Source organism: Triturus cristatus, chromosome 5_1 (assembly GCF_964204655.1).
Source record: "Triturus cristatus chromosome 5_1, aTriCri1.1, whole genome shotgun sequence".
Taxonomy (NCBI): domain Eukaryota; kingdom Metazoa; phylum Chordata; class Amphibia; order Caudata; family Salamandridae; genus Triturus; species Triturus cristatus.
Window position 1 is genome coordinate 894,020,689 of NC_140587.1, and position 24,085 is coordinate 894,044,773.

General features: G+C 45.4%; 1 protein-coding gene across 1 annotated transcript in view; it reads left to right on the forward strand.

Annotated features, from left to right (window-relative positions):
* The window catches only part of LOC146831576 (uncharacterized), a 96,770-nt gene that overhangs the window by 62,911 nt on the left and 9,774 nt on the right, over positions 1 to 24,085 (forward strand). Inside the window, exons 5-6 of the mRNA XM_085605924.1 lie at positions 2,256 to 2,404; positions 17,075 to 17,214. Of these exons, the coding sequence (XP_085462050.1) occupies positions 2,256 to 2,404; positions 17,075 to 17,214 (289 nt within the window). The remainder of the gene's footprint in view (positions 1 to 2,255; positions 2,405 to 17,074; positions 17,215 to 24,085) is intronic.

Consider the following 24,085-nt stretch of genomic DNA (forward strand, 5'->3'; position numbering starts at 1 on the left):
AGTATAATTGCCCTCTTCTCTAAATCGTGGCACCTTTCAAAGTTTCGTTCTGTGGCCCTAATTGCACCATGGTATGCAGTGCAATATTTATCATACCCGATAAGATTTGACACAGTAAATTTCTGAATTCATTGAGTATGCTAAATAACAGTTATTCAGAATTTTGCCCTGAAAATGGGAAATAGCATCCAGAGATTGGTGCTTTCTGGGTGAAATCTGCTGCATAAGCAAATGATGGACGGAATGCTGAACAAATCAAACATTCACCCCCAGTCACAGATCTGGGTTGAATCCATCATCGTTCTTTAGCTCACTTCGCCACCCCAGTTCAGACCCAGCCATATACAATCAGTCTTGACCATGTGCCTCATCGAAACAGTCCGGCCCAAACTTCCAAGCCAGGTCTTCCCTGGACTGGAAACAAGCATCCTGGGACTGGTTTCAGGGTATCACCGCTCTCATCAGTCAGGCTAGCTTGAATCCAGTGGCACAGCGAGCAAGGGACCCACGTCTGGGCATACCTAGCCCACTAAGGGGATAAATCCTGTGCGAACGAATCGTGGATGGAGGTAAACTTGCAGACAGGGAGTCCACCATACCTGCTTTGATTTCCCCAGGCCTGCACGTTGAGATAACCAATTGTTGATGCTTTACTTAGTGTGTTTTCCATTCTTGTGAATCACTGCTATCTGGAAACTGAGACTCAAGCAGAGAATAGCTTTGTCTATCCTTTGCAGGCCATTTAGAGTTTGCCAGAGCACTGTTCTTAATCGGTGGTACTTTTGACCCGCCAAACTCACAGTTCCCAAGCATAGCTCAGAGTCCAAGGAAGCACAGGGTTTCCAACAGCAGAGCATCTCGTGGCTCTGCTGTCTGAAACCTCTGACCTGATGGCCCATCTGCCACAGGCCTATCAGGCCACAGCGATGGCCATGCAGTTCAAATTAAGGTACGGTGGCTATCACTGGAGTTTCTAGGCAAGGACCACCACACATTACATGGTGGTACTGGGTATTGAATATCATGCAATGGCCCCCAGTTGCACGGAGAAAGCTTCCCGCACAGGCCTCTCATTGTTCGTTTCATTGAAGAAAAAACTTTGCTGAGAGGGCACAATAAACATGGCGCCAGCTCTGTGAAGCTCAGCTAGCCTGGCAGTGATCTCTAAATTTGTCAGGTGGTCCTTCTCCAGGGGTGGAAGGCCATGATCCAAGCTGATTTGGCAGGCGGACCATCCACCGGGGTCTGAATGAATATTTCATATCTTTAGCTTTCTTGTTATTGCATATCCATTCTCCCTGTTTATTTTCTTTGTCCTTCCCTTGGGGGTTCCTGTCCTACATTTGTACACTCCCTCCTGTGCCCTGTTTCCATTTCTTCTGCTTCCTTGATATTTTAGAATGTAGATGTGTGTGACGAGGCTTAACTTCAGAAAGAGCCAGGAGAGCTGAATAAAGACTCACTTTCACCTACCAGTGTACTGTCACCACTTCCTCAGCATACTCTAAATGTAATGTGCCTATGTCTGACAGGTGGAAAAGATGATAATATTGGAAAATCTTCATGACAACAAGAGCAGAAGGAAACATTTGGAATGTAGCGTCTTGTGAAACAGTTGATTGACTGACACTCGCAGGGATGAAATTATGTGCCCACTTACTACTCCGTATGGCAATGGGTAGCTGCCAGGGGAGTTATGACTTCCAAATTCAGCCAAGTTCTTCTACTTCTACGTGACTGTCTATGTGAACTGTGCACATTGAACCAGAATATTTAGTCTTGTTTCTGGCTGCTTTCTGATTCTGAGGCACTATGGGTGATATTGTATAGATATCAATAGATGGGTTGCCAGGGGTAGCACCACCTATGCCTGGTTTGCCCTTAAGTGTCCCTGGCACTTCCCTTGGTAGATTTGGTGTCAGGGGTCATGAAGGCTGAAGCAGGAAGGAAAATAAATGGCTGTTAAAAGCCATGTTTGCTTCCTCAAGTTTCTATCCGTTTCAGGTGCCCTAACGCCCAAACATCATATATGAGGCTGCTGGGAGGGTTTGATTGGGACAGTAGGTGAACCCCGTTGCTCAGAAGGTAAGTGATGGCCCTCCCACTAAGCTGGCATATACGTGAATTCACAACTAAAGGTATTCATTCCTCTGCTGGCTCTCGATAAAAGGCACTTGGATAGAATAACACCAGTTCGGTTGAAGTTTAGTAAACTGGCTGAAATATGATGATCACATGCATATTTTTCTCCTCAGGTGCATAATGGACTGGCAACTTATGCAACGTGGACCTTCATTGCCAGCTTCATTAACTTCGGCCTAGTGCTAAAATATGAAGGCAAAGTGGATGACTTTATTGCAAGCATAATAGTGCTGTGCTCTGTGCTCTTTGGGTTCCTGACATGGTATGGTGTTTTTTCTTTCATAAACCAATGCTTTGCTACTGTACACATTTTGAAAAACTGACAGTTCTGCAGCACTTGTACCAGGACAGTTTATTTATTTACAAATAATTTTCAATAGCTTAACTCAGTAAGAACTTGTGTAAACGTCATTGCTCCGGAAATGATTCTTTCAAAAAGTGTGACTGTTCTAAAATAAAAGGACAGCATCGTATGGACACTAGGCAAAGATTGTTTATCTATACATTCATCTTGCAGGCCATTTGAGATCCTCGCATCAAGCCTATAAGGGAAGTATGCGGTAATAGCAGATTTATTTGTAAGGGGAAATATTTAATTCTTTTAAGCCGTATAAGGACCATCACATTTGTGTATGCATGGCAACTTACTCTGTATTGCAGCTGTTACAGGACGCCAAGACACGACCCTCACCAAACTGTTGATTTTTAGGTTATTTGTTAATAAATGTTTAACAAATACAAATCGGCAAGCTGCAAATGCCCAATCCTCCGCCTGAGCCTTCTTCTGCAGGTAGAGATTTCTTGAGGTCTTCTTCTTGGTCTTTCCTTTGTGATTGATGGCACTCTGGAGTAAACAGAAGGCGAGACTATGAGTATCTGACCTCAGACACTGTAAAACCCTTCACCAAGTTCAAGACAAAGCGTTTGTCACTGCTACCGCTTCACCTGTTGAAGGTGGCTCTGATACGTCTCAAAACTCGCCTCGGTATCACTGGTGGGGAAAGGGGTTTCTCACACCCGCTCCATTCAGAAGTGACTCACATACATCCGGCCTGTGATGCTCATAGCAGTTCCCCTCACTGGTGAGGGTCTTTAAACAACTTTGTGCCCAAAAGCAGGAATGGATTGGGAGTGGAAATCGGCCCGGGCACGGTAAAAAAAAGTGGCCTACATTTGCATATTGCTTTTCTGCAAAACACTGCTTCGGCATTAGCATAGCCAATAAGTCTCGCCTTTGAGACCTTATAAGTATTTAGTCATCCAGCACAATATACTTGGTGCAACAACATAAACTGTTGCATAACTAAGCAAAGATAAGGTCCCAAAGGCGAGACCTATTGGGTATGCCAATGCTTGTTCTTTTTTAGAAGGGGGTGGGGCTTAGTTGGGGAATGATGCAGTTTGCCTCTTAGGTAGCTGGTGTACCAGGCCCACCCCTCCAAGGCCTCACTTCGTTCTCACACTGTGGTTTTGTGTTTGTTAATTGTCAGTTCTAAAGTGAGACATCTGTTTTCTGAAAGCACAACAGTCTAGGGTGAGTGTCTAGCCTGTTGTCCACTACAAAAATAGCACTTTTCAAAATGGCAAATGAAACTGCAACTTATGAGAATGTCCAACTATAAAAAAAAATATTGGCAATGCCAATCAATCTCTATTACCTTTAAATACAAGAGAACCCCACTCTTTTTAGGTGTTGTTTGTGAGATTGGAATAGGAATGACAATGAATCTACTGATGGTAAAATCAAGAAGTTCTTGTTGGTGGGTCAAACACAGAAAAGGGGGAAACAACAAACAGAGATTGACAATAAAGTTATACAATTTTGAGCAAAGGTTGGCTCTGTGGATTATGTTCTATTGGAAATGCAGCCAGTGGCTAAATACGAAACGCTGAGCAATCTACAAATGGAGAGGCGGGATTCCATTGACAGGTTGCAGTTTTCTAGACTGTCACGAGGGGGCAATGTTGATAAGAAAATTCAACTGGAGTTTTCCCATCGCGATTTCTCTCAGAAGCAGCCAGCTAGCACTAATGTTAAAGCATGCCAGCGTTACGCGGCTATTTAACCAGTAACAATAAATATGTCGTTGAAATTTCGTAGAAACGCTCGGCGATACCGGACACGAAAGTAGGGTTCATGTTTAGGAGTGACCGCCCTTACGAAAAGTATCATGAGCCCGAGCTTAAATATGCGTTTATGGAGAAATAGATTAAGTGTCAATTTCCAAAATATTTAATCAGCAGTAAAACACGCATACAGATTATTAATGGAAAAAGATCTTGTGACCTCCCTTCTTACCAATTGCAGTGAGATTTCTAGCCCCGCCCCCTAACCCCGGCTCCCTAAACAAGCACTGAAACACAAGCGCGGCCCCGCGGCCGAGAAAGTTAATTGTTGTGAGAGAGAGGGGGAGCAGGAGGTGAGCCCGCGAGTGGTGCACGCGTGTGCGCGCAGTCTGCTCATTTTCAAGCACTGCACTCTAATTGTGGCGCGCCCCTGCTCGCTCCTGCAAGGTGGATGCCGCCACAAGCACGAGTGTGTGCTTGAAAATGAGCAGAGCGATGGCTAATGGCCCACCTATGCAGCGCATGCACGCTGCGTACGCAAGACCTAAAAAGGGGGGTGGGTGGTGTTAAGCAAAATGCACGGATTAGTTTACGCTGGTGAAACAAACCTGAAAACAAGTGAGGCCACTTCTGCTCAGGCCCCTGCCCCCACTCAGTATGCACACATTAATGGGCCTGCCCAGAGAGAGAAAGAGAGTGACACCTCTGCCGCTGGCGGCTTCGAACAACGCAGAAGCCACCCAAATCGGCCCCCCAGGCTGCTCAAAAAGCAGCCCACAGCTGGAATTAGGATACCGGCCCCTCCGGCATTGCCCGAGTGCCTGTGGTACCAATCCGACCCTGCCCAAAAGACTAAGACTAACAGCGTCAGTTAAAAACACAGAAAATAATATGATCCTGACAGATCTCTCAAACTCGCCTGTAGTGTATGCCAAGAGATTGTTGTACCCACACCAAGTACTACTGTGTATTAAACCACCATGAAAAAGTGCTTTCCCCCTCACGGGTCACTTGCCTGAAGCCGCGAGTCTTTTGCAGAGTCGCAGCTTCCTCGTCCTTCTCCCCTTTCTGGGTCCTTGAAGATATCGTCAGTTCACAAGAATCACTTCTCCCAGCTTCCAACTGATGCAGTGGACCCTTGGGTCCCTGCGAAGCTGGCCACGGTCTCCGACTCTGCTCCCTCTGGTCGCTCTCCTCCTAGGGTGACCAACCGTCCGTAAATTTCATGGATCTTCCGTAATTTGGACCTCACATCTGTTGTCCATGGAGGATCCTTTTTACAGACGCCCTTTGTGCGTAATTTTGGGCCTTGCAGGGAGCAGAGCTGTTCCCCTACGAGAGGCCTCACTCCCTGATGGGGCCACCTCACACACATCCTCGGAGCACAAGAGCAGCCATACCCCGCCCGTTGTCATTCTGTATGTCAACTGATTGCCACATACAGAATGACAATGGAACTGTTTGAACTGTTACAGCATGTAGTGGCCACCTCCTGCCGCGGTCTAGGTCAGGGCATTTTGTTAAGGTTAGATGGAAGAAATGTACACAACAAATGTACAAAAACGCCCATGCTGCTGCTATGTGCCAGTTCATAAAAAGAAGATGGGGAAAGAAGTGGAAAAGAAGAAGTTATAGTTCTTACACAGTCTCATCGTTTCAGAGCTGAAGCATTTTTAATATTATATACAAGGAAGCCATAGTTGCTACTGTTTTATTTATTTTATGCAACAAAACAGCCATTGACAAAGCCAATAGTCATGGTTTGTTGTTGGTCTAATGTTACTGGATGCAATGATAGAAACAGCAAAATATCAGTCGGGAGCCACTTTATGCTCAGCACATATTTTTAGCTTAGGTGTTTTAAGTCACGCCCTTAATTACATAAGACACGCCCCTTGGAGAGACCCCCATTTTTTTCATCCCACTTAAAGCCCTGGAAACAACATCATGTCACAGTCACCGCACGTTCCGGCACTGTGCATCATGCAGGACTCATGACTTCCAAGTTTTCAAATTGCCTAGGTCCACAGGGAGAGTGAACCCTCCCCCACCTCACCCCACCCCTTGTTTAGGAATTACAGCAAGGGTGACGTTATTTATGGTTCTTTTCTGTCTGCAACTCAGTAGACAAAGGCTCAGCTCATAATTATTGTGAAAAGGTGGGTGAGTGAGTAAGTGAAGGAATGGGTAAATGGCTGGATGGATTAGCGAAAGGATGAATGGACGAGTGAAAGGATGAATGGATGGATAATGAGAGAAAGAATGGATGGATGTGTGAGTGGAAGGATGAATGAGGGTACATAGATGGATGTACGGGTAGAAGGGTAGATGGATGGGTAAAAGTGTGGATGGATCGGTAAAAGGATGCTTGGATGTTTGAAAGGGTGGATGATGGGCTAGTGAATGGGAGGATGGATGAGAGTAATGTTGGAAGGATTAATAAATTGATAAGTGAAAGGGGGAATGAATGGATGGATGGATGAGTGAAAGGGTGGATGTCAGGATGGATGAGTGAGTGAAAGGGAGAGTAGATGACAAAAGGATGGATAGATGAGTGAAAGTGTGGATGGATGAGAGAAAGTATGGATGGATGAGTGAAAGGATGGGTGAGTGATAGGGTCAATGGACGGATTCATGAGTGGATGAGTAAATGGATGAGTGGGTGGATGGGTAAAGGGTAGATGGAAGGATGGGTGGCTAAGTGAAAGGAGAATGGAAAGAGAAAGGGAGGATGGATGGATGAGTGAAAGCATGGATGTATAATTGGCAGAATGGATGGGCTAATGGGTGCCTGGATAAGTGAAAAGAAGAATATAAAGAGGGATGAGCGAAAGAATGCATACATGAGTGAAAGGGAGGGTGGAGAGCTATAAGAAAGGATGGATGGACGAGTGAAATGTTGAATGGGTGGACGGATGAGTGACTGGGTGGATGGATGAGTAAGTGAAAGGATGGCTGGATGGTTGAAAGGGTAAAGGGTTAAGTGGATAAGTGAATGGATGGATAGGTGGAAGAGTGGATGGATGAGAGAAAGGATGGATTGGGTGAAAGGGTGGATGGATGAGTGAAAGGGTGGATGGAGATATGGATGAGTGAAATGATGGATGAATGGATAGATGATGGATAGGTTTTCAAATGGTTGAAAAGGGTTGGATATGGATGGGCACACAGATGGAAGGAGAGAATGAATGGTGAAAGACTGAATGATGGCCGGCCACACCCAACCTTTCACAGCAGGCTAGAAAAGAAGCAATATCTGTGGGCACATGAGAGTTGGGACGTGCTGCCTTCAAAATGAAGACATAGTTACCAGCATTGAATTAGCCACTGCACCTGGGCCGACAGTTTCTGATTGGGTTGCAAACTCTCTACCATAGAGAAGGGATAAACTGCCACTGAAAGATGGTGCCTACTAATGCTCTCAGTCTGGGCAGACCCTATCAGAAGATGCTGGCATTAGTGCCCCATTCCGTGGAGCTACATCATACACTACTGAAGTGGTGGTGACAAGCTCGAAGTGGGACAGCACTAATGCGAGTGAGGCTGCACACCCCACTCAGACTACTCTTGCTGCTAGCCAGGTGCATACAGTGCTGAAGTGAGCAATCCTTTCATTGAGACCAGAGCAGGCTGCTCTTTGTGACTGTTTGCAGCAAGGTGAATGTTAGGAAACAAAACACTTTGCAAGCCTCCTTAGTCAAGGAGAGGTAGCTCATGGGAGAACATAGGCATGATCCTCAACTTTCACTTATGCCAGCTCCTTCCGGCCTGTGCAGCTGCTCTTCCTATTGCAACTCAGTGCTTTCCACCACCAGCCATCTTCTCCAGACCTACTCAATAGATAACTAGATAAACAGAAACACCTATCTTGCTATTCCCTGCCCCAGCACCCATCCTGCACTGTGGCAGCTCAAGTAAGAGGCAGTTTCTTGGGGCTGCTCAGAATGCTCCCACTCCACTTCTCTCCTTACCTCTGCATGGCTTCTCTTACCACTAGGGAAGAACTATGACCACTCTTGGACAAGAATCAAGAGTTGAAACACCACATCCAACTCTAAATGTGAGCACGGGCCAATGGATAACGGGGAAGTCAACGCCACCATCCTCTGGTGGCTCCTCACCCACCATGTTTACTGTGTTTTAAAGATGACCTGCCTGTTTTAAAATGCAAGGATGCTTCACTGTCAATGCCTAAAATGTAAGGCAGCATGCTAAAAGATAGAAGAACCACCCCTAGTCACAATTATGCAACCACTGCCAATCAAATGCAAATGGCGAGCCTTCACAAGGAGGCAATACTCCATACATCATTTATTGACACTTCCAACTGGCTGTAGTGTGTGGACTGTTCCAAAATTTGACTGAAAGTTCAAACAAGAACTGGTTGGCCCATTACCCCTCCACCTTCACATTTTTTGTGTGCTGATGACATTATCTCTGTGACTGTGAAAACTCTCTCTAGCCCAACCTAAATATATTCACTGAGCTGTTGTGCCACTCTCTATAGGGCTCCCTATGGAGGGGGTGGTGACATTGTAACAGCACCATCCTGAACAGTTTCATCTTTGGAAAATTCGTGCCAATTCTCTAAAACATTTTCATCACGTTTGTGTTATTTCTGCAGTAAACATGACATCCATAGCGTACAACTCAGTGTGGAGCTTCAACCTGCAATTAAAATGTGTATAAAGCTAAATAAATAATAATAATAAACATTGATATTACAGTAGATTTTTCGAATAGCTGTAATAAAAGCTTACTATTTAGTATGATCAAATCTGATCTAAGGATAAAACATTAGGAAATGATTGAAACTAATGGACACTATTTCTAATTCCCATTGGATTGTAAGGTATTGCTTTGGCTGCCCTCCAGAGCTAAAGTAACCTTTAATAGTCATTGGGGTGGGTGACATTTCAATTGTACCAATTGGTAGCTTCGGTTGCCCTTCAGAGTTAAAGTAACATTTAATGTAAATTTGGGGTGGGTGACGTTGCAAGTTTTCCCCTTCTTAACACTGGTAATTTTTCCTGAAAATTCGACATATTGCTCTAAATACGCTTAGGTGGTGTTCTGGGTGAAAATTGTATGTAAAATATGCCCTGGCCTGCGAAAATCACGTAAAATAACTTCTCAGTGTATTTCCCTTAGGTTTCTACAGTTACATGGTGAACGTGGTTAGATCAGAGCATGTGGCCATAGCACACATCCAATTTCACGGTTCCTGTGACGTATTTTCTGCTCTGACCAGATTCCCATGAATGAAAGTTAAGTGAAAAAGTGTGAATTGGAAGACACAGAAAAAATACATGCAACAGGTAAAATTCAATAAGCAGGATTTATGCGATCGTACATTCCTTTATCATCACACAAACGTTATCTGCAACCAAGGAACGTTTCCTAGCATGTTCCATTTAAATGCCACAGGGAGGCAGCATTGGAGAAGTAATCAAATATGTTCCACCCCAAATATAATGGTTGGTTGTTTGCGAGAAATACAGGAAAAGTTGGCTCACCCTGTGGTATCCTTAGTTAGAGAATTGGACTGGGTCAGAATGGAATATCGTAATGGGACTGAAAGTGCATCCCGCCAACATTATTTAACAACACTCAACGTCGGCTGTATGTCAGCATCAAGCAGGGACATCCAAGAACAATTTTGAGTTTATAATTCAATTTCAGCTCTTTCATACCTCTTTAGCCAGACCACTAACGGTGCACAGGCACTCTGGTCCAATTTCCAAATGTCTTTACATCTAATATTCAGGGTTGTAACACAGCATCAGCTCTCTAATTTTACTCCAAATAATTTCTGTGACATCCTCCCATTTCTCATATGTGAGGTCCTGTTTTTATCTAAAATAAACTTTTTATGGATGTTGCATGAAACATGAACACAAAAATTCTCTGCAAAATGTCTGTGATTGACTCACACATCACCCACAAACTTTATTTAAAACAATACTGTTTAAGAATGATTCAAGGTCACCAGGGCAACGCTCTCTGCCGAAAAGAGCTGGCTCTGTCAGGGGCCCCTGAAAGGCTGGGGCCCTGGGCCAGAGCCCGCTTTGCCCATGTCTTAAAATGTCTCTGGCATCAAGGCTGGTCGGCTGCTTGATTTGTTTAGCCGGAGAGATGAAGACACTAGGTGAGTGGGTGAGCTGATCAAGGACGCAGAGAAAAGATTATACAGGCCGGAGAAAAGATTATTAAGGCGACGGATTGTGCACAACAGTTCCAAGCCTACTCCCACACGTCGGGGTTGCACCAGTCTTATGACGTCTGTGGCCCCACGTAGAGGACCGAAATGCCGGGGTGTCTTGTGAAGGCTCAGTTCAATCTTGACCCACAAGGGAAGTTTGCTGTGTGGTAGAAGGTGATACGCCATCTGAGATAGATGTTGGGCCATATGATAGAACTGAAAGCGGGGAAGTCAGAGTCCTCCAGAGGACGTGGTGACCTCGAGTTTTGTAGGAGCAAGTCTCGGGGGGCAGACAGCCCCAAGCGTATTGTGGACCAGTGAGCCAATCTGCACGAGAAGTCCTGCTGGTACTTGGAAAGGAAGCATGCCAAACAGATAATTGTATCTTGGGCCGTCACCATTTTACCTGCCTGGACTCTGCCCCAGAGAGACAGGTGGAGGGCGGACCACTTGGCAAAGTCCAGTTTCTTCTAGTCCAGTAGCAGGCGAAAATTATTCTGCACAACTGTACGAAAGTCCTTTGTAGGAAGATGCCTAGGTATCGGAGTCCATTGTGGAGCCAGGTCTCTGGCAGTTGAACCAGAGAGTGTTCTGAGGTCTGCAGGGGTCAATGGCATCGCCTTCGTCTTGGCCCAGTGGATTTTATAGCCAGAAAAGTGGGCAAAGGAGTCTACAAAACCTTTAAGAGCTGGAATTGACTTTCCCAGATTGGCCAATGTCAAGAGTATATCATCCTCATACAGCAGGAGTTTTAATTCCCCTGCTCTTGTCTGAATCACCGAAATGCACGCTGAAGATCTGATGGCCACTGCCAAGGGCTCCAGAGCCAGGAGGAAGAGGAACAGTGACAGTGGGCATCTATGTCTGGTGCCTCGTGATGGAGACCCGGTCAGAAAGGATGCTGTTACAATTTATCATTGCCACAGGGGATTGATACAGGCACACACCATTATGATAAACGTGGGCCAATTCTCAATTGAGCCATAGTTCGACCCGGTCAAAGGCCTTTTCTGCATCAAGGGAGAGCAGCAGATTGTCATCCGGGACCGACTTGGATGACCATATTATATGCTCCATCATACGCAGATGATTTCTGGATGATGGTTATGGGACAAAACCCACCTAATTGTCATTTATCAGTAATGTGATCACCCATCCCAATCTGGTAGCCAAGACTTTGGGCAGTATTTTCTCATCACAATTCAGAAGTGAAATGAGGCTGTAATTGACGCAGTGGAGGCGGTCTTTCCCGGTTTTGTAATGAGGACGATATGGGCTCTATTGAATTCAGAATGAAGCCAGCCCATAAATGTAGCTTCCTAAAACATGGCCGTAAGGAGGGAGACGGTCCGGTCACAAGTAGCCCTGTAGATTTCCAGGGGGAAACCCTCCTCCTTGGTTGCTTTGCCTGTGTTCAAGTATATTGTGGACAGCCTACTCAGCTTCCTTCTCTGATATGGGCGAGTCCAGGACCTCCCAGTCGCTCCCAGGGAGGGCGAGAAGTCGGGGAGTCTACATGAAAGCCTGTCACCATGTGGTATCAGCTGAACAGTCTGTTGTATGAAGTGCCTTGTAAAAGGTAGAAAATTCTTGCATGATGTCCAGCAGATGGGTAGGGAGAGTCCCAACATCCGACCAGAGGATTGAGACCTCCCGCTGCCCTTCCGGCTGTCTTAATAGCATCGCCATTGGCACCCTGCTTTCTCACCATGTTTGTACGTGGTCTGTCATATGCGAGACAGTGGGCCCGATTCACAGAACAAACTTAAGACTAAATCCTAAACTTAGTACCATTCTGGTATTCACAGAATGCACCTAGTACTTCTGGTATTCACAGAATGAACTTACTACTTTTGCTATTCACAGAATGAACTTAGTACTTTTGCTATTCACAGAATGGATTTACGACTCCTAAACTTACGTCCGCACTCGGGCCGGAAATTCCGGCCCGGAGGTGGAGCTTCCGGCCCGGAGGCGGAGCTTCCGGGCCGGAGGAGGAGCTTCCGGCCCGGAGGTGGAGATTTCAGCCATAGCTAAATCGACCGAAATCCCCACCTCCGGGCCGGAAGCTCCGCCTCCGGCCCGGAAGCCCCGCCTCCGGCCCGGAAGCTCCGCCTCCGGGCCGGAAGCTCCGCCTCCGGGCCGGAATTTCCGGCCCGGGTGCGGACGTAAGTTTAGGAGTCGTAAATCCATTCTGTGAATAGCAAAAGTACTAAGTTCATTCTGTGAATAGCAAAAGTAGTAAGTTCATTCTGTGAATACCAGAAGTACTAAGTGCATTCTGTGAATACCAGAATGGTACTAAGTTTAGGATTTAGTCTTAAGTTTGTTCTGTGAATCGGGCCCAGTGTATTTTCCGCTGTCAGAGTGTACATGCTATTGAGTTCAAGCTTGTTTGTCATGAGGGTTTGCAGACCCGAGGGAGTGGGGCAGGCTCAGTGCTTCTCCAGAAGGGTTTGAATGTCCTTTTCCAATGTAGTCCTCTTAGCAGAAGCTTTGGTGCGTGCAATACCAGCCTCCTTCATTAACATGCCATGCAGGAACGCCTTCTCCGCCACCCAGAGGAGCTGTTTAGAAATCCCTATCAGCACATTAAGCTTGAGTTAGTCCTGGAGTAAAGTCTGTAAACGTCAATACTCCTCTGACGATATGAGCTGCAGGATATTTAGGCACCAGGTGCGGAACAGAGGCAGCATCAACTGTAGATTCAAATTGAGGACAACGGGGCGTGATCTGAAACAGCTCTAACATCGATATGGCACATGGGGTTAGTGATAAGGCTGCAGGTGTCATCAAGAAAAAGTCTAGCCCCAATTCTGAACCGGGGGCTGGAGAAAGGTAAATATAGGTCCAGATTTAGATATTGGCGGATGGGTTACTGCATCAGAATGGTGACTGATATCCCGTCTGCCGATATATAAATCCCATTATAATCTATGGGATTTATATATCGGAAAATCCGTCATGTTGTGAATGAGTAACCTGTCGGCCAAGATCTAAATCAGGTCCACAGTCTCTGTCTGTGGGATGGAGGAGGCGCCACACGTCATGCAAGGAGTGGTCATCCATTAGGTCATGGAGCACGGCCTGGTCGTTGTCATGTCACGGGTCAAGCATCCCTGACTTATCCAGGAGAGGATCCAGAATCAAATTTTGGTTACCGGCAATGATACATTTGTGGGAGTGAAGTTTCACAAGACTCTTATGAAGATTAGAGAGCCAAGGGTGCTTCACCTCCCATAGGGGCGTATACGGAGCTGACAATCAGGATTTGGTTCCACAATTTTGATTCTTGCAAAAATGTAGCAACTGTGGTCATCTGACCATGATTTCAGGACCTGGACTGGGAGCCGTTCGTGGAACTGGAGAGCAACTCCATTTTTCCTGGTGGGAGACCTGTCGGTGCAAGTTGCAGACTGGTCTTCATTGGATGCTGTGGAGAATAGGTCTGTGCCCACCCAGTGACATTTAAGTTTCGCCCATTCATCTGCCGTACGATGCATTTCCAGCATAAAGACAATATCCAGACGTTTGGAACCTAAGAAGAACAGAGTCTTTTTACGTTTGGTAAAATAGCTCATGCCATTCACATATACCGACCAAAGAGATAGGGGAGCAACATGGTGATGAGGCATGGGGAAACAAACAGTAGAAGGCGAAGAACGAGGACAAAAAGAAAGGTCAACCTGACTTTCGGTGGAGGTGATAGGTCACCACAAGTGGGAAAGAAGGGAAAGAAGGGAAAAGTGTGGGGCGAAGGCCAGATAGATAACCTTCAGTGTTGAGGCAGATACAGGTAAGTGTCATAGCTTGTGAGGGGACCTGGATTTATGGCTATCATGCAACGATCCACCCAGGGATCTATGTCCAAGTCTCTGGCCCTGGTAGCTTCCTCCTTCTCCGACACCTATGATGAAAGAGAAGGAAATGAAGCGGGTGTCGTCGGGTTTCCATATCCTCCATCCAAAGATCCAGTTCCTGGAATTCCTTGAGCTTACAACTAACTATTACCAATGTGAAGGCTGGCTCCAGCAGACAAAATCATAGTTCTAGTTCTGGAGCATCGGCCACAGGGCCAAAAGTTCTTCAGTAAGATGTGAGTCTCGTAGGAGAAGCCCGCTGATCCGTTTGCCATTGCAAAAATATGAGCCATGTGTGCGGGCTTCTGAAAGGACCATCCACACCTGTTGGTGGCAGAGAAAGCAGGCTATAATCAGGTGTGCTCCAGGTGGGAAGAGGTGGAAGAAGAAGCAGTGCGATGAGCCTGTTGAAACTCTAGCTGGAAGTCCATTAGCTGCAGGAGGAAAGACTTGAGGAACAGGGGACATCCTGTGAATCAGCCAAATGAGGGACTCCAAAAATACAAACATTATTTCTACAACTGCTATCCTCCAGGTCAGTCAGCTTATTTTGGGTGTTCAGAGGCCGTTGCTCCAGGTCATGGACTCCGCCACCTGTAAGTCAAAGTCATCAACCATGTGTTCTGTAGTATCCAAGCGGTGTCACAATTGTGTCAAATCACCTTTCAAGAGTTTGAGTTTCACATTTGTTTCCGTAATGGTGGATTCAACCGTGGCAATGGAGACCTGTATAGCCTTCAAGGTGCTCAAGATAGACTCCAGGATGATGTCCAATAAGATCAGGGAAGATGGCTTGGGGGCCGGAGTAGCGTCCGTGAAGGTCAATTGACATGCTGCTTTTCCCGAAGCCATGGGTGCCATGAGATGGCGGCAGGCGAGAGAAGTGCTAGGACGCCAAAGTCCACCGGTATCCTCACCAAGAATCTTCACAGCTGGACATCCATTTGGTGGAAGTGCAGGAAAACCCCAGGAGGCAGCCTTCAGACAACAGGAAAAAATACTGAGAAAAGAGGCTAGGTAAGTCCAGAGAAGAGGGGACCTGAAAGAGACACCCAAGGGTCGGCTTGCCGTTGGTGAACACACTGGCAGCACCAGCACCGAAAATGGACTTCCAATCTGGATTTTCGCTGGTCGCATCCTGAAGGCTGTTGGACACAGCAGGAGAAGGGGCCCCAAGAAACATTAGGGGCTTCAATAATGGCAGTGGCTCAAAGCAGTTGAGGCTCCAAAGATGCGAGGCAGCGGCATACTGGACATCACACCCTGCAGCACCTGCACCGCAGGGGTCTATAAGAGGCCTACATTGGCAGCGCGCCAGGCTCGACCCTCTGGCAGGAGCAGCATCACTGCATTAGAGGAGGCCAGGAGTGGTGATAATGGAAGAGAAGTACCTTGGGCCATGCAGCCTATACAAAAGTCACCAAATGGGCTGCCCCATGGTCGTGAGCACACAGATACAGGCCAAGGTCCTTATCGCCTCTAGAGGTCTCACCCCATCGCTGCAGAAGGAGGCAGAAAGCCGGTGGAAGACACTTAGTGGAGGTGGTTTGTCAGATAGAAAAAACAGCAGCACCAGCATTGCTCCACCGAGGGCTAGGAGGTGATGGGCTATTGCGCCTGATTTGGCGGCTTGCCAGGAGGAGTCATTTGGCAGCACCACTGGGGCCACCAGACAGTGAAAGGCATGGGTAGGAGGTCTGTCACACTGTAGGAGCGCGATGTGGCTTAGGCCCTGTAGGCCACATAGATCCCTCCACATCATGGAGGAGACATCAAGTGGCTTCTGAGATTAGAAGGGCGGGCGAACACACCAGAATTGGGAGGTAGGCAGTGAGACTGTCCCCTGGGCCAAGGTAGGTCACTGTATGGATTGGGAGTCTCTTGAGCATCACATGGGAGCTGCCATCTTTGCTCGCGGTATAGCTCCGCCCCCCAAATGTCCCTTTTTGTTGCATATTAAGCATACTTGTGCCTATTCCTCGACGCTTGGAGTAGATGACTTTTAACCCAACCTTGTTGCCACTAAAAAGAGGTGGAGTCTATTCTGGTGCAAACTATTTATTGCACTGCACCAGAATCTGTACAGTACAGTAAATACTGTATACATTTCCCCTGTTAAATTCCGGCAGGTTTGATCGTCCGAAATTGAATGAAAGGTGAGGTATTCACAAGTAGTGTAATTTGAACCCAATTTAAAATTCCGACCCCTGCACAAGTAAGGGTTTCTGCAGGAATCAGAAAACACCGACCCCCTCGCAATCAGAGACGTGATGTTTGAGAAAGGGATACAGACCATCGCATTGGACCTACAACACATCATGTATAAGAGGCATTTTACACATATTCCTAATGCACTCCTTATCTCAATTTCTATTCTACCCAACAGTATGAGTCTCCTGCTATGTTTCCTTCCTTGCTTACTGCCCCCCCCCCCTTTCCCCATCAAGCTAAAATATTTATGGTCATACTATCAACCATTTTTTAATTGTAAACATTTTTAAATTAGTTTTGTAGAAACGAAAACACAGATGGTGCTGAAAAGTTAACGCTTGATATAAAAGCCACGGAATGTTCATTCAAAACAAGAACAAATGACATCGGTTAAAGAATTATCGTCCCTATAAAGAATGCACGTTTTAAATTGTACTTAGACCTAGTTATGGAAGACATATTGTTTGTGGTGTTTTTATGTAGTATGTGGCTAGAGCCACCCCTTTACTCAATGCAACTTTTCAATTCCTTTGTTTAAGTAACAACGTTATCCCATGAAACAACTGCCTTTTGTCTTTTGTCCTCATCTTAGGTTTATTCTGGAAACATTCATCTTTGAGAAATATGTACGCTACACATTCACTATCTACCCAGTAGGAATTGTTGCTTTATTTGGAGTTTTGACCAGCAAAGACATCTCTCAGGGGCTAAGTACAACTGGAATACTAACAGGTAAGGCCTGTTGATAGCTTTATGCAAGTATTTTACAGTGGTAAGAATTCGCATCCAAAATATTCTTGCATTAGCTGCATTTCTGCCGCTGAACACTTCCTAATACTGTTTGGAAACTCGATGAAACCACAAACATTGCATTGTTCCAGAAAATGTGCCATGCCAGAAGTGGTGTTGTTGCAGTCTTTCACCAGCACAAGGTTAATAATTGTTGCCATCTGTTTATTTGCTTTGTGGATGTCTGCTGACCAAGGACACCCCGGTTTTCTACCTTGTCTGCACATATGCATCAAATTGCTGAGACAGCCAGAAGCATAGCCATTTCCCCACCAACCATCGGCAGGACTGACCCTGCAAAAGAGTGTGTTGTTAACATTCATACATTGTGGGTGGGGCTGTGAGGGACACATCCAAAAGTCTGTGTGATTGCAGGTGTATGCATTAACAAAGGAAGTACACCCAGACTTGATGTGAACCTGACTCCGAATTTGTGCCTGTAAAAGGCAATGATGGTAATCTTGGACAATATCAAACTATTAAGAGCCACCTTCTTGGAACATTCTTTCTGGCACCGTATTACATAGAGTGCCTCTGGGGATGCAACGGGCATTTTCGCCCGCTTTGCCCGCATCTGGCGCACTTTGGTGTTACAGAAGGGGGCGCAGCAGCTTGTGCGGGCCCTTCTGTAATACCAATGGGGCACGAATTCAAGGGGGCATCCCCTCATTTGCATGGGGGCATGCCCCATGCAAATGAGGAAATCCCTTTACCTCTGCGCCCGTGACGTATTACCGACGCAGGTGCAGAGGCAACGAACCCTTCAGGAGGCACACTGTGCACTTCCTGAGAGCAGCCCTCTGCAGGGGGTAAAGGAGGTCCCATGGACGCCCCAGACATCCCCTTGCAGGCGGCTGCAGCCAGTGACTGCACCCACCTACAAGGGGATCTCTATTCCCCTTTAAAAGTGCTGCTCCGTATTTCATGTGAATACACTTCCCCAAGGGCAACACAAGTTCGCGGCTGCCCAGGGGGCAGCGCATTCCCCATAATGTGGCACACTTTCCTTAATTGTGCTGGGCGCACCTTTTTTAAATATGGCGTGCGCGCAGATGCAAAAGGATTCCCTCATTTGCATGGGACACACCCCCATGCAAATGGGGGAATGCCCCCTTGAAGTTAGCGTTGGCGCCATATGAGCAGCAGCGCTATTGGTTATACAGAAGGGGATGCACAAGAGTCTGCAGCATCTTCTGTAATACCAAAGTGCCCTGGCGGCGTGTAAAGCGGGCTGAGGTCCGAGAACACCCTCGGAAGGCCAAAGTTCTTTTCAGGACTGCCTTTCTGTACCTTTCTTTTGTGTTATTCACAAGAGAAAAAACCTGAGGCCCTATTATGTAAAGGGTGCACTTTCCCTGTTTGCACCTGGCGCACCTTAAAACAGGTGCGCCAGGCGCAAACAGGTATAGAGGGCCTTCTTACATAGAATGCGCTGCCCCCAGGGCAGCCATGAACTCATGCTGCCCAGGGGCAGCCCATTCAAGTGAAATACGGAGCAGCTTTAAGGCAGCTCCTCTGTGTTTCACAGTGCAGGCGTCAACCCGCCTGCACTTTTAAAGGAGATTAGAGATGCCCTTGCAAGCGGGTGCAGTCAGTGACTGAACCTGCCTGCAAAGGGATGCCTGGGGGGTTTATGCGATCCCCTTTCCCCCCTCCAGAGGGCTGCTCTCAAGGGGTGCACTGACAGTGCACTATCTTCTAACCTGAGAGCTACTTTGCCTCTGTGCCCGCGTCTGTAATACGGCGTGGGGGAGAGGCAAAGGGATTCCCTCATTTGCATAGGGCCACACCCCAGTGCAAATTAGGGAATGCCCTTTTCAGAAAGCACTGGCACTGTATGTGCGCCAGTGCTTTCAGTATTGCAGAAGGGCAGCAGAAGTGTCTGTGGCCCCTTTTGTAATATCAAGGTGCACTGGAAGCGTGCAGAGTGGGCACAAATGCTTGCGGCCCTGGGGTACCATGGGTATTACGTCCCCTGGAGCAGCTTTTGGAAGAATTTGGGGCATTCTAGATCTAGTGTTTGAGTTGGATAGATTCTCATTGTGGCAGCACAGAAAACACTTGATTCGGCTCCTTCCGTCACTTGGCATGGCATTTAGATTCACATAGCAAACCTAGCTGTGATCGCCAACATGCTGTACATTATGAATAAGAAGACGTTACACCCCCCTGAGTTAGCAAATCCCAGGACAGCACCGACTTTAAGAATCTCCACTAAAGCTGGAAGATTTTACTCTGCAGTTGATGAGCAACAGCAGCCTCCTGGACATAGAGGTCCTCCGCAATGAGCAGTGGGATGAGCTTGAAGCCTTCTTCAATCGTCTCAGCAAAGGAAGGACACTGACACTCATCCTGCACACTCAACTATCTGTGAAAGTTCACATAATCTTTGAAAACTGTATAACTCACCTGTCCCAGAACTCAGTCAATTGATTTTTTCTCTAAAGCAGTTATTTCAAGAAGACAAAGACGTTGATCACAAATTTGACAACTATGAAGGTTTAACGTGCCTGATCAAGGTCGTAGCAGAAGCAGATCAGAACTATCAGAATTACGTTTTGAGAGCTTTGTTTCCCTCAATACACTGTTAACTGCTGTTTGATCACACTCATTGTTTAAGATTGATAAGTGATGGGAAGCTTCAGTGTTTGGCCAAATCGGGGGACCGGAATACCAGCCCCAGATCTGCTTGATGTTTTGAGGTGTAGACAAAATTTCATGCGCCAAGCGTGCACATTAAAATTGCCACAGATTACCGTGGCGTGGTGCATCAGTGTATGGCCCCATCTGGGGTTCAGGCTATCTGCCCCAGATCTCATTGCTGTTTGGAAGTGAAGACACCATTTCCTACACCCATTGGGTGCATTTAAATCACTGAAAATTTCCTTGGCCCAAGATGCGCACAGCCATGTGCCTGGGCACAGACTGGGTCAAGAGCAGACCCATCTGTGCCCATCCGAGCCCGAAGAAGGCAGGGCTGGACCACCCCTCTTAGTTCTGGCATCTTTGTGGCAAGCTATATACAACTGGCTTTCAAACAATGAGTAAGAGGAGCTAAGTTGTACACTCGAATAGTCCAAGAGGTAATTTGTCAAATTCAACTACCACTTTCCTTACAAGTGGCATGGGTGTTATAGATAGGTAGATAAGTAACACAGAGACGATACTGGTAAATACCCATCAAACGATTAAGAGCCTCCCCACTCTCTCTTACACAGAATGTACCACTGAAACATGCTTGGTGGGAGGGGAAATCCTAATACTGCTAAACCAAATCCTTGTGTGTGCAATGATTCCTTAATAATTGGAAGTTTTATTAACAGCTTTTCGGAGTCTAGTCCACTGCCAAAAAGAAATAAGGAAAAAGCAGCCAAAATCACAGATAAAGGTCCAAAGATAATCAGAGTCGGGAGTCCTTAATGTCTTACAAGAACTTTGCAACATGTGCAGTCAGAAGGGATCTTATCTCAGTCGTAAATAGGCATGATCCAGACGCAGGTAGATTGACGGATAATTTAAAGGGAATAGAGGAATTACTTAAAAATGTACTATTTCCTATGTTAATCAGACTACAGGCAGTCAAAGTTATTGCGACCACCTGTCTTGAATTAATGAAGGATGTAAAAAAAACAGCTGGCCATCGGGTGGAAGAGGCTTATATTTCAAAAGATAAGATTAATCTAGGAACTTAGTGTTACCCTCTGTGGACATCCTTACGGATGTGATGAGAAATCCTCTCACAGTTGATGGTCCTAATACAGAACTCTATAGGCATCGTGAAGTAAGAAGAATCACTAATTATAAGTGTAATCTCTCTATCGTTCTACTCCAGGATAAGCAGCAACACACAAGACCTACAGGTCCTCAGCACAATTTAGCTCATCATCTTCAGGCCAAATCTTATGTATTTGTATTAAAGAATGTTCCCCCTTAGTAGCAGGCCGGACAGAAACATGGGAGACTCTTAAAACAAATCTGTTCATTGGACAGGGCAAAAAACAGGTAGAGCACGTTGGGTGGGCAAGAGCCTCAAGAATGATCCTGGAGATTGTATTGTTGTAAATTTTAGGATGCTTAAACTGATAAGGAAAATTGTGAATTGCACACATGTGGTTAATCCTTTGGCCTCCAGGATTGCTGTTGGGCCACTGGGCTATTTCTTTAAGCCTGAAGGAAGTAAAGGAGCAATCCACTTGGTTTTTCAGGGAGGGTGGGAAAGGTTGAATAATGAGTATAACATTCCTGCTATGAATTGTTTCGCCTACTGCAAACAATTGATGAGAATGGTTGACAGCTGGCTTAGGATATTGATGGAAGACCAGTAGTATCATTGCCTATGGGGGAATGTTTTGGGTAATTTGTGTCTTCCTTATATTAATCATTTCACTGCTTTAACAGGTCATTCCTCATTGAATGAGGGAAAAGTATTATTAAATGTATTAAATGGCCAATCTTTTAACTTGAGGCCTTCCGATTTTAGCAATCCTGGAGATGGTCCTTGTAGATGTTTATAAGTATGATATATTTTTTGCGAATGTTGCAGGTATAAAAAGGAAGATTCAGACCCACAGTGATTATCCTTCATGAATAAATTCCAGATTCTGTGTTTTCAGAAAACATGGGTAGCTTATTGTCCTCCTATTAATGCCTATATTACATTTCATACACCGGATATTGCATCTACTGTGGGGTAGCTGCTAAAGGGAGCTTAGCTATGTATGTTTCTACCCTGATTTGAGGGTAAGTGAGTAGGGAGAAGCTGGACTCCCTTATTTACAGGCAGCCCGCCACTATATCAAGGAATGTATGTTTTCATATATTTAATCTTTCTATCAATGCTCCCAGTACAGAGAAAGCTAATCTGAGTGAGTTCGTAGGAAGAGAACTAGATGCCATTGGTCAGGTTGGAGGCATAGAAAAGTATGTGATAGGGGCAGGTCACTTTCATATACACCTCTGCCCATTTCCAGCAAGAGAAGTTTGTGGGTTTGTTGATAATATAGATCAAGATATAACACATTTCAGCCATGATGGGTTTGGAGGAATGATGAACAATGTATTGTTTAAAAATAATCTGGTTACTGCACCAAATGGCCCCTTTGAGCATATGTTTGTATGCAGAGAGACTAGTATGGCGAATGATTTCATATTAGTGAAACCTGGGCCAGCGAATTGGACATTTTACAATCCTAGAGTATTGAAATAAGTTGTTAAAATACTGAGGTAAAAATCACAGGGGTAAAGTATATGTACATTTTAAAGATTGCCTGCATGAAGGGCTTGAGTTTAAAACGGAGCACAATCAACCAAAAGGTTTTTCTTACCAATTGTATTCTCATTAACCTTACCTCAGTAAATATTTTCCTTGATGAGAATGCTGGGGATTCGGAGATTAAGTATACATACACGAGTATTGCCAGCAGAGTTGAAAAGTTGTTGACGAGAAGTTTATTACAATTCAGTTCAAAATGCAGGGGTTGGTTTGACTCCAATTGCAATAAGCCTCTTAAATCTTTGAAGAAGGCTTTAAATAGAACCACAAGAGATAGTAATGAAGTGATTGTCTGTAGGCGCGCACATCAAGTAGCTCTCGCCACCAGGCAGCAGGAAATAAAAGATGAGGCAGGGTCAGCTTTGATTGCCGCCAATTGTTAATAACCCGTATTTTAGGCAATTAATTGATTTCTCATTGGAGATGGCCATTTTACCAGATGATTGGGTCATGCATTTCTCTAAAATGTACTTCTCTCAGAATTCCACTCACAGGAGTGAGGGGATTTTAAACAATGTGCTCTCGTAGAGAATGACCAAGGTAAAGCACATCTTGTCTTTTTCTTAAAAGAGGTAATCACTGCCATTAATAATAGCCTCAGTGGGAAGGACCTGGAACCTGATGGGGCGCTATTAGTTCTTTATAAAAACTAGTACGGATTTATGGAGTCCATTATTGACTAATGTTTTGAGAGGAGTTTCTAGGTCTGGAATGCTTAAGACTTGGTGTATGTCCATAATTGTATCCATATATAAAAAAGGATATCATAAAGATCATAAATGCTACCACCTAATCTTACTTTTGGACTCTCTACTTAAGGTAGCAGATGGAATACTACTAACCAGATTGGATAATTGGGCCGAGGAGAATGAAGTGCTTTTGGAGTTTCAGTTCGGCTTTAAAAAGAGGGTAGGAACAGTTTAACACTCCAGTGCCTCATCTTAAGTCTTTTTTGTATTGGTAAATACACTCTGGCTAAGAAAGGTCCTATTGCATGGCTACAACCAGAACATGTAACTCAATACTAAAATTGCTGCGATTAACATCTTCACAGCAAAATTGGGGAAGAGCCCGCTGAAAGGGAGATACACAGTATATAGAGCGAAGTGTGTTTCTCTTGTCACATACGGAGCAGGCGTCTGGAGCCTCACAAAAAATTCCTACTTGAGGAAATTTATTTCAGTATCACAGTCTGTTTCTACATATGTTGGTCATAAGGAATTGGCTCGCTCCTTTTTAGAAGAACTAATTTGAATTTGCACTTTTTTGCTTTGGCATGGAATATGGCCACAATTGGAGACTGGCTTAAACAGGAAGATTATTTTAGACTGCTTAGTATGCTGACTTTTTGTATTTGATTGGGACTACTTGATTTACTTGATTGGGACAACCTGATCTACCGTGGATATTCTGCAAGGAGTATTCAAAGTTTAACTATAGGAGATCCATGTCATAAAAATGGCTGCAATGTCCTCGGGCACATTGTGTATTACGAAAGGTCTATGGAAGATGAAGAAAGTGAATTCAAAGGTTTCCATGGCA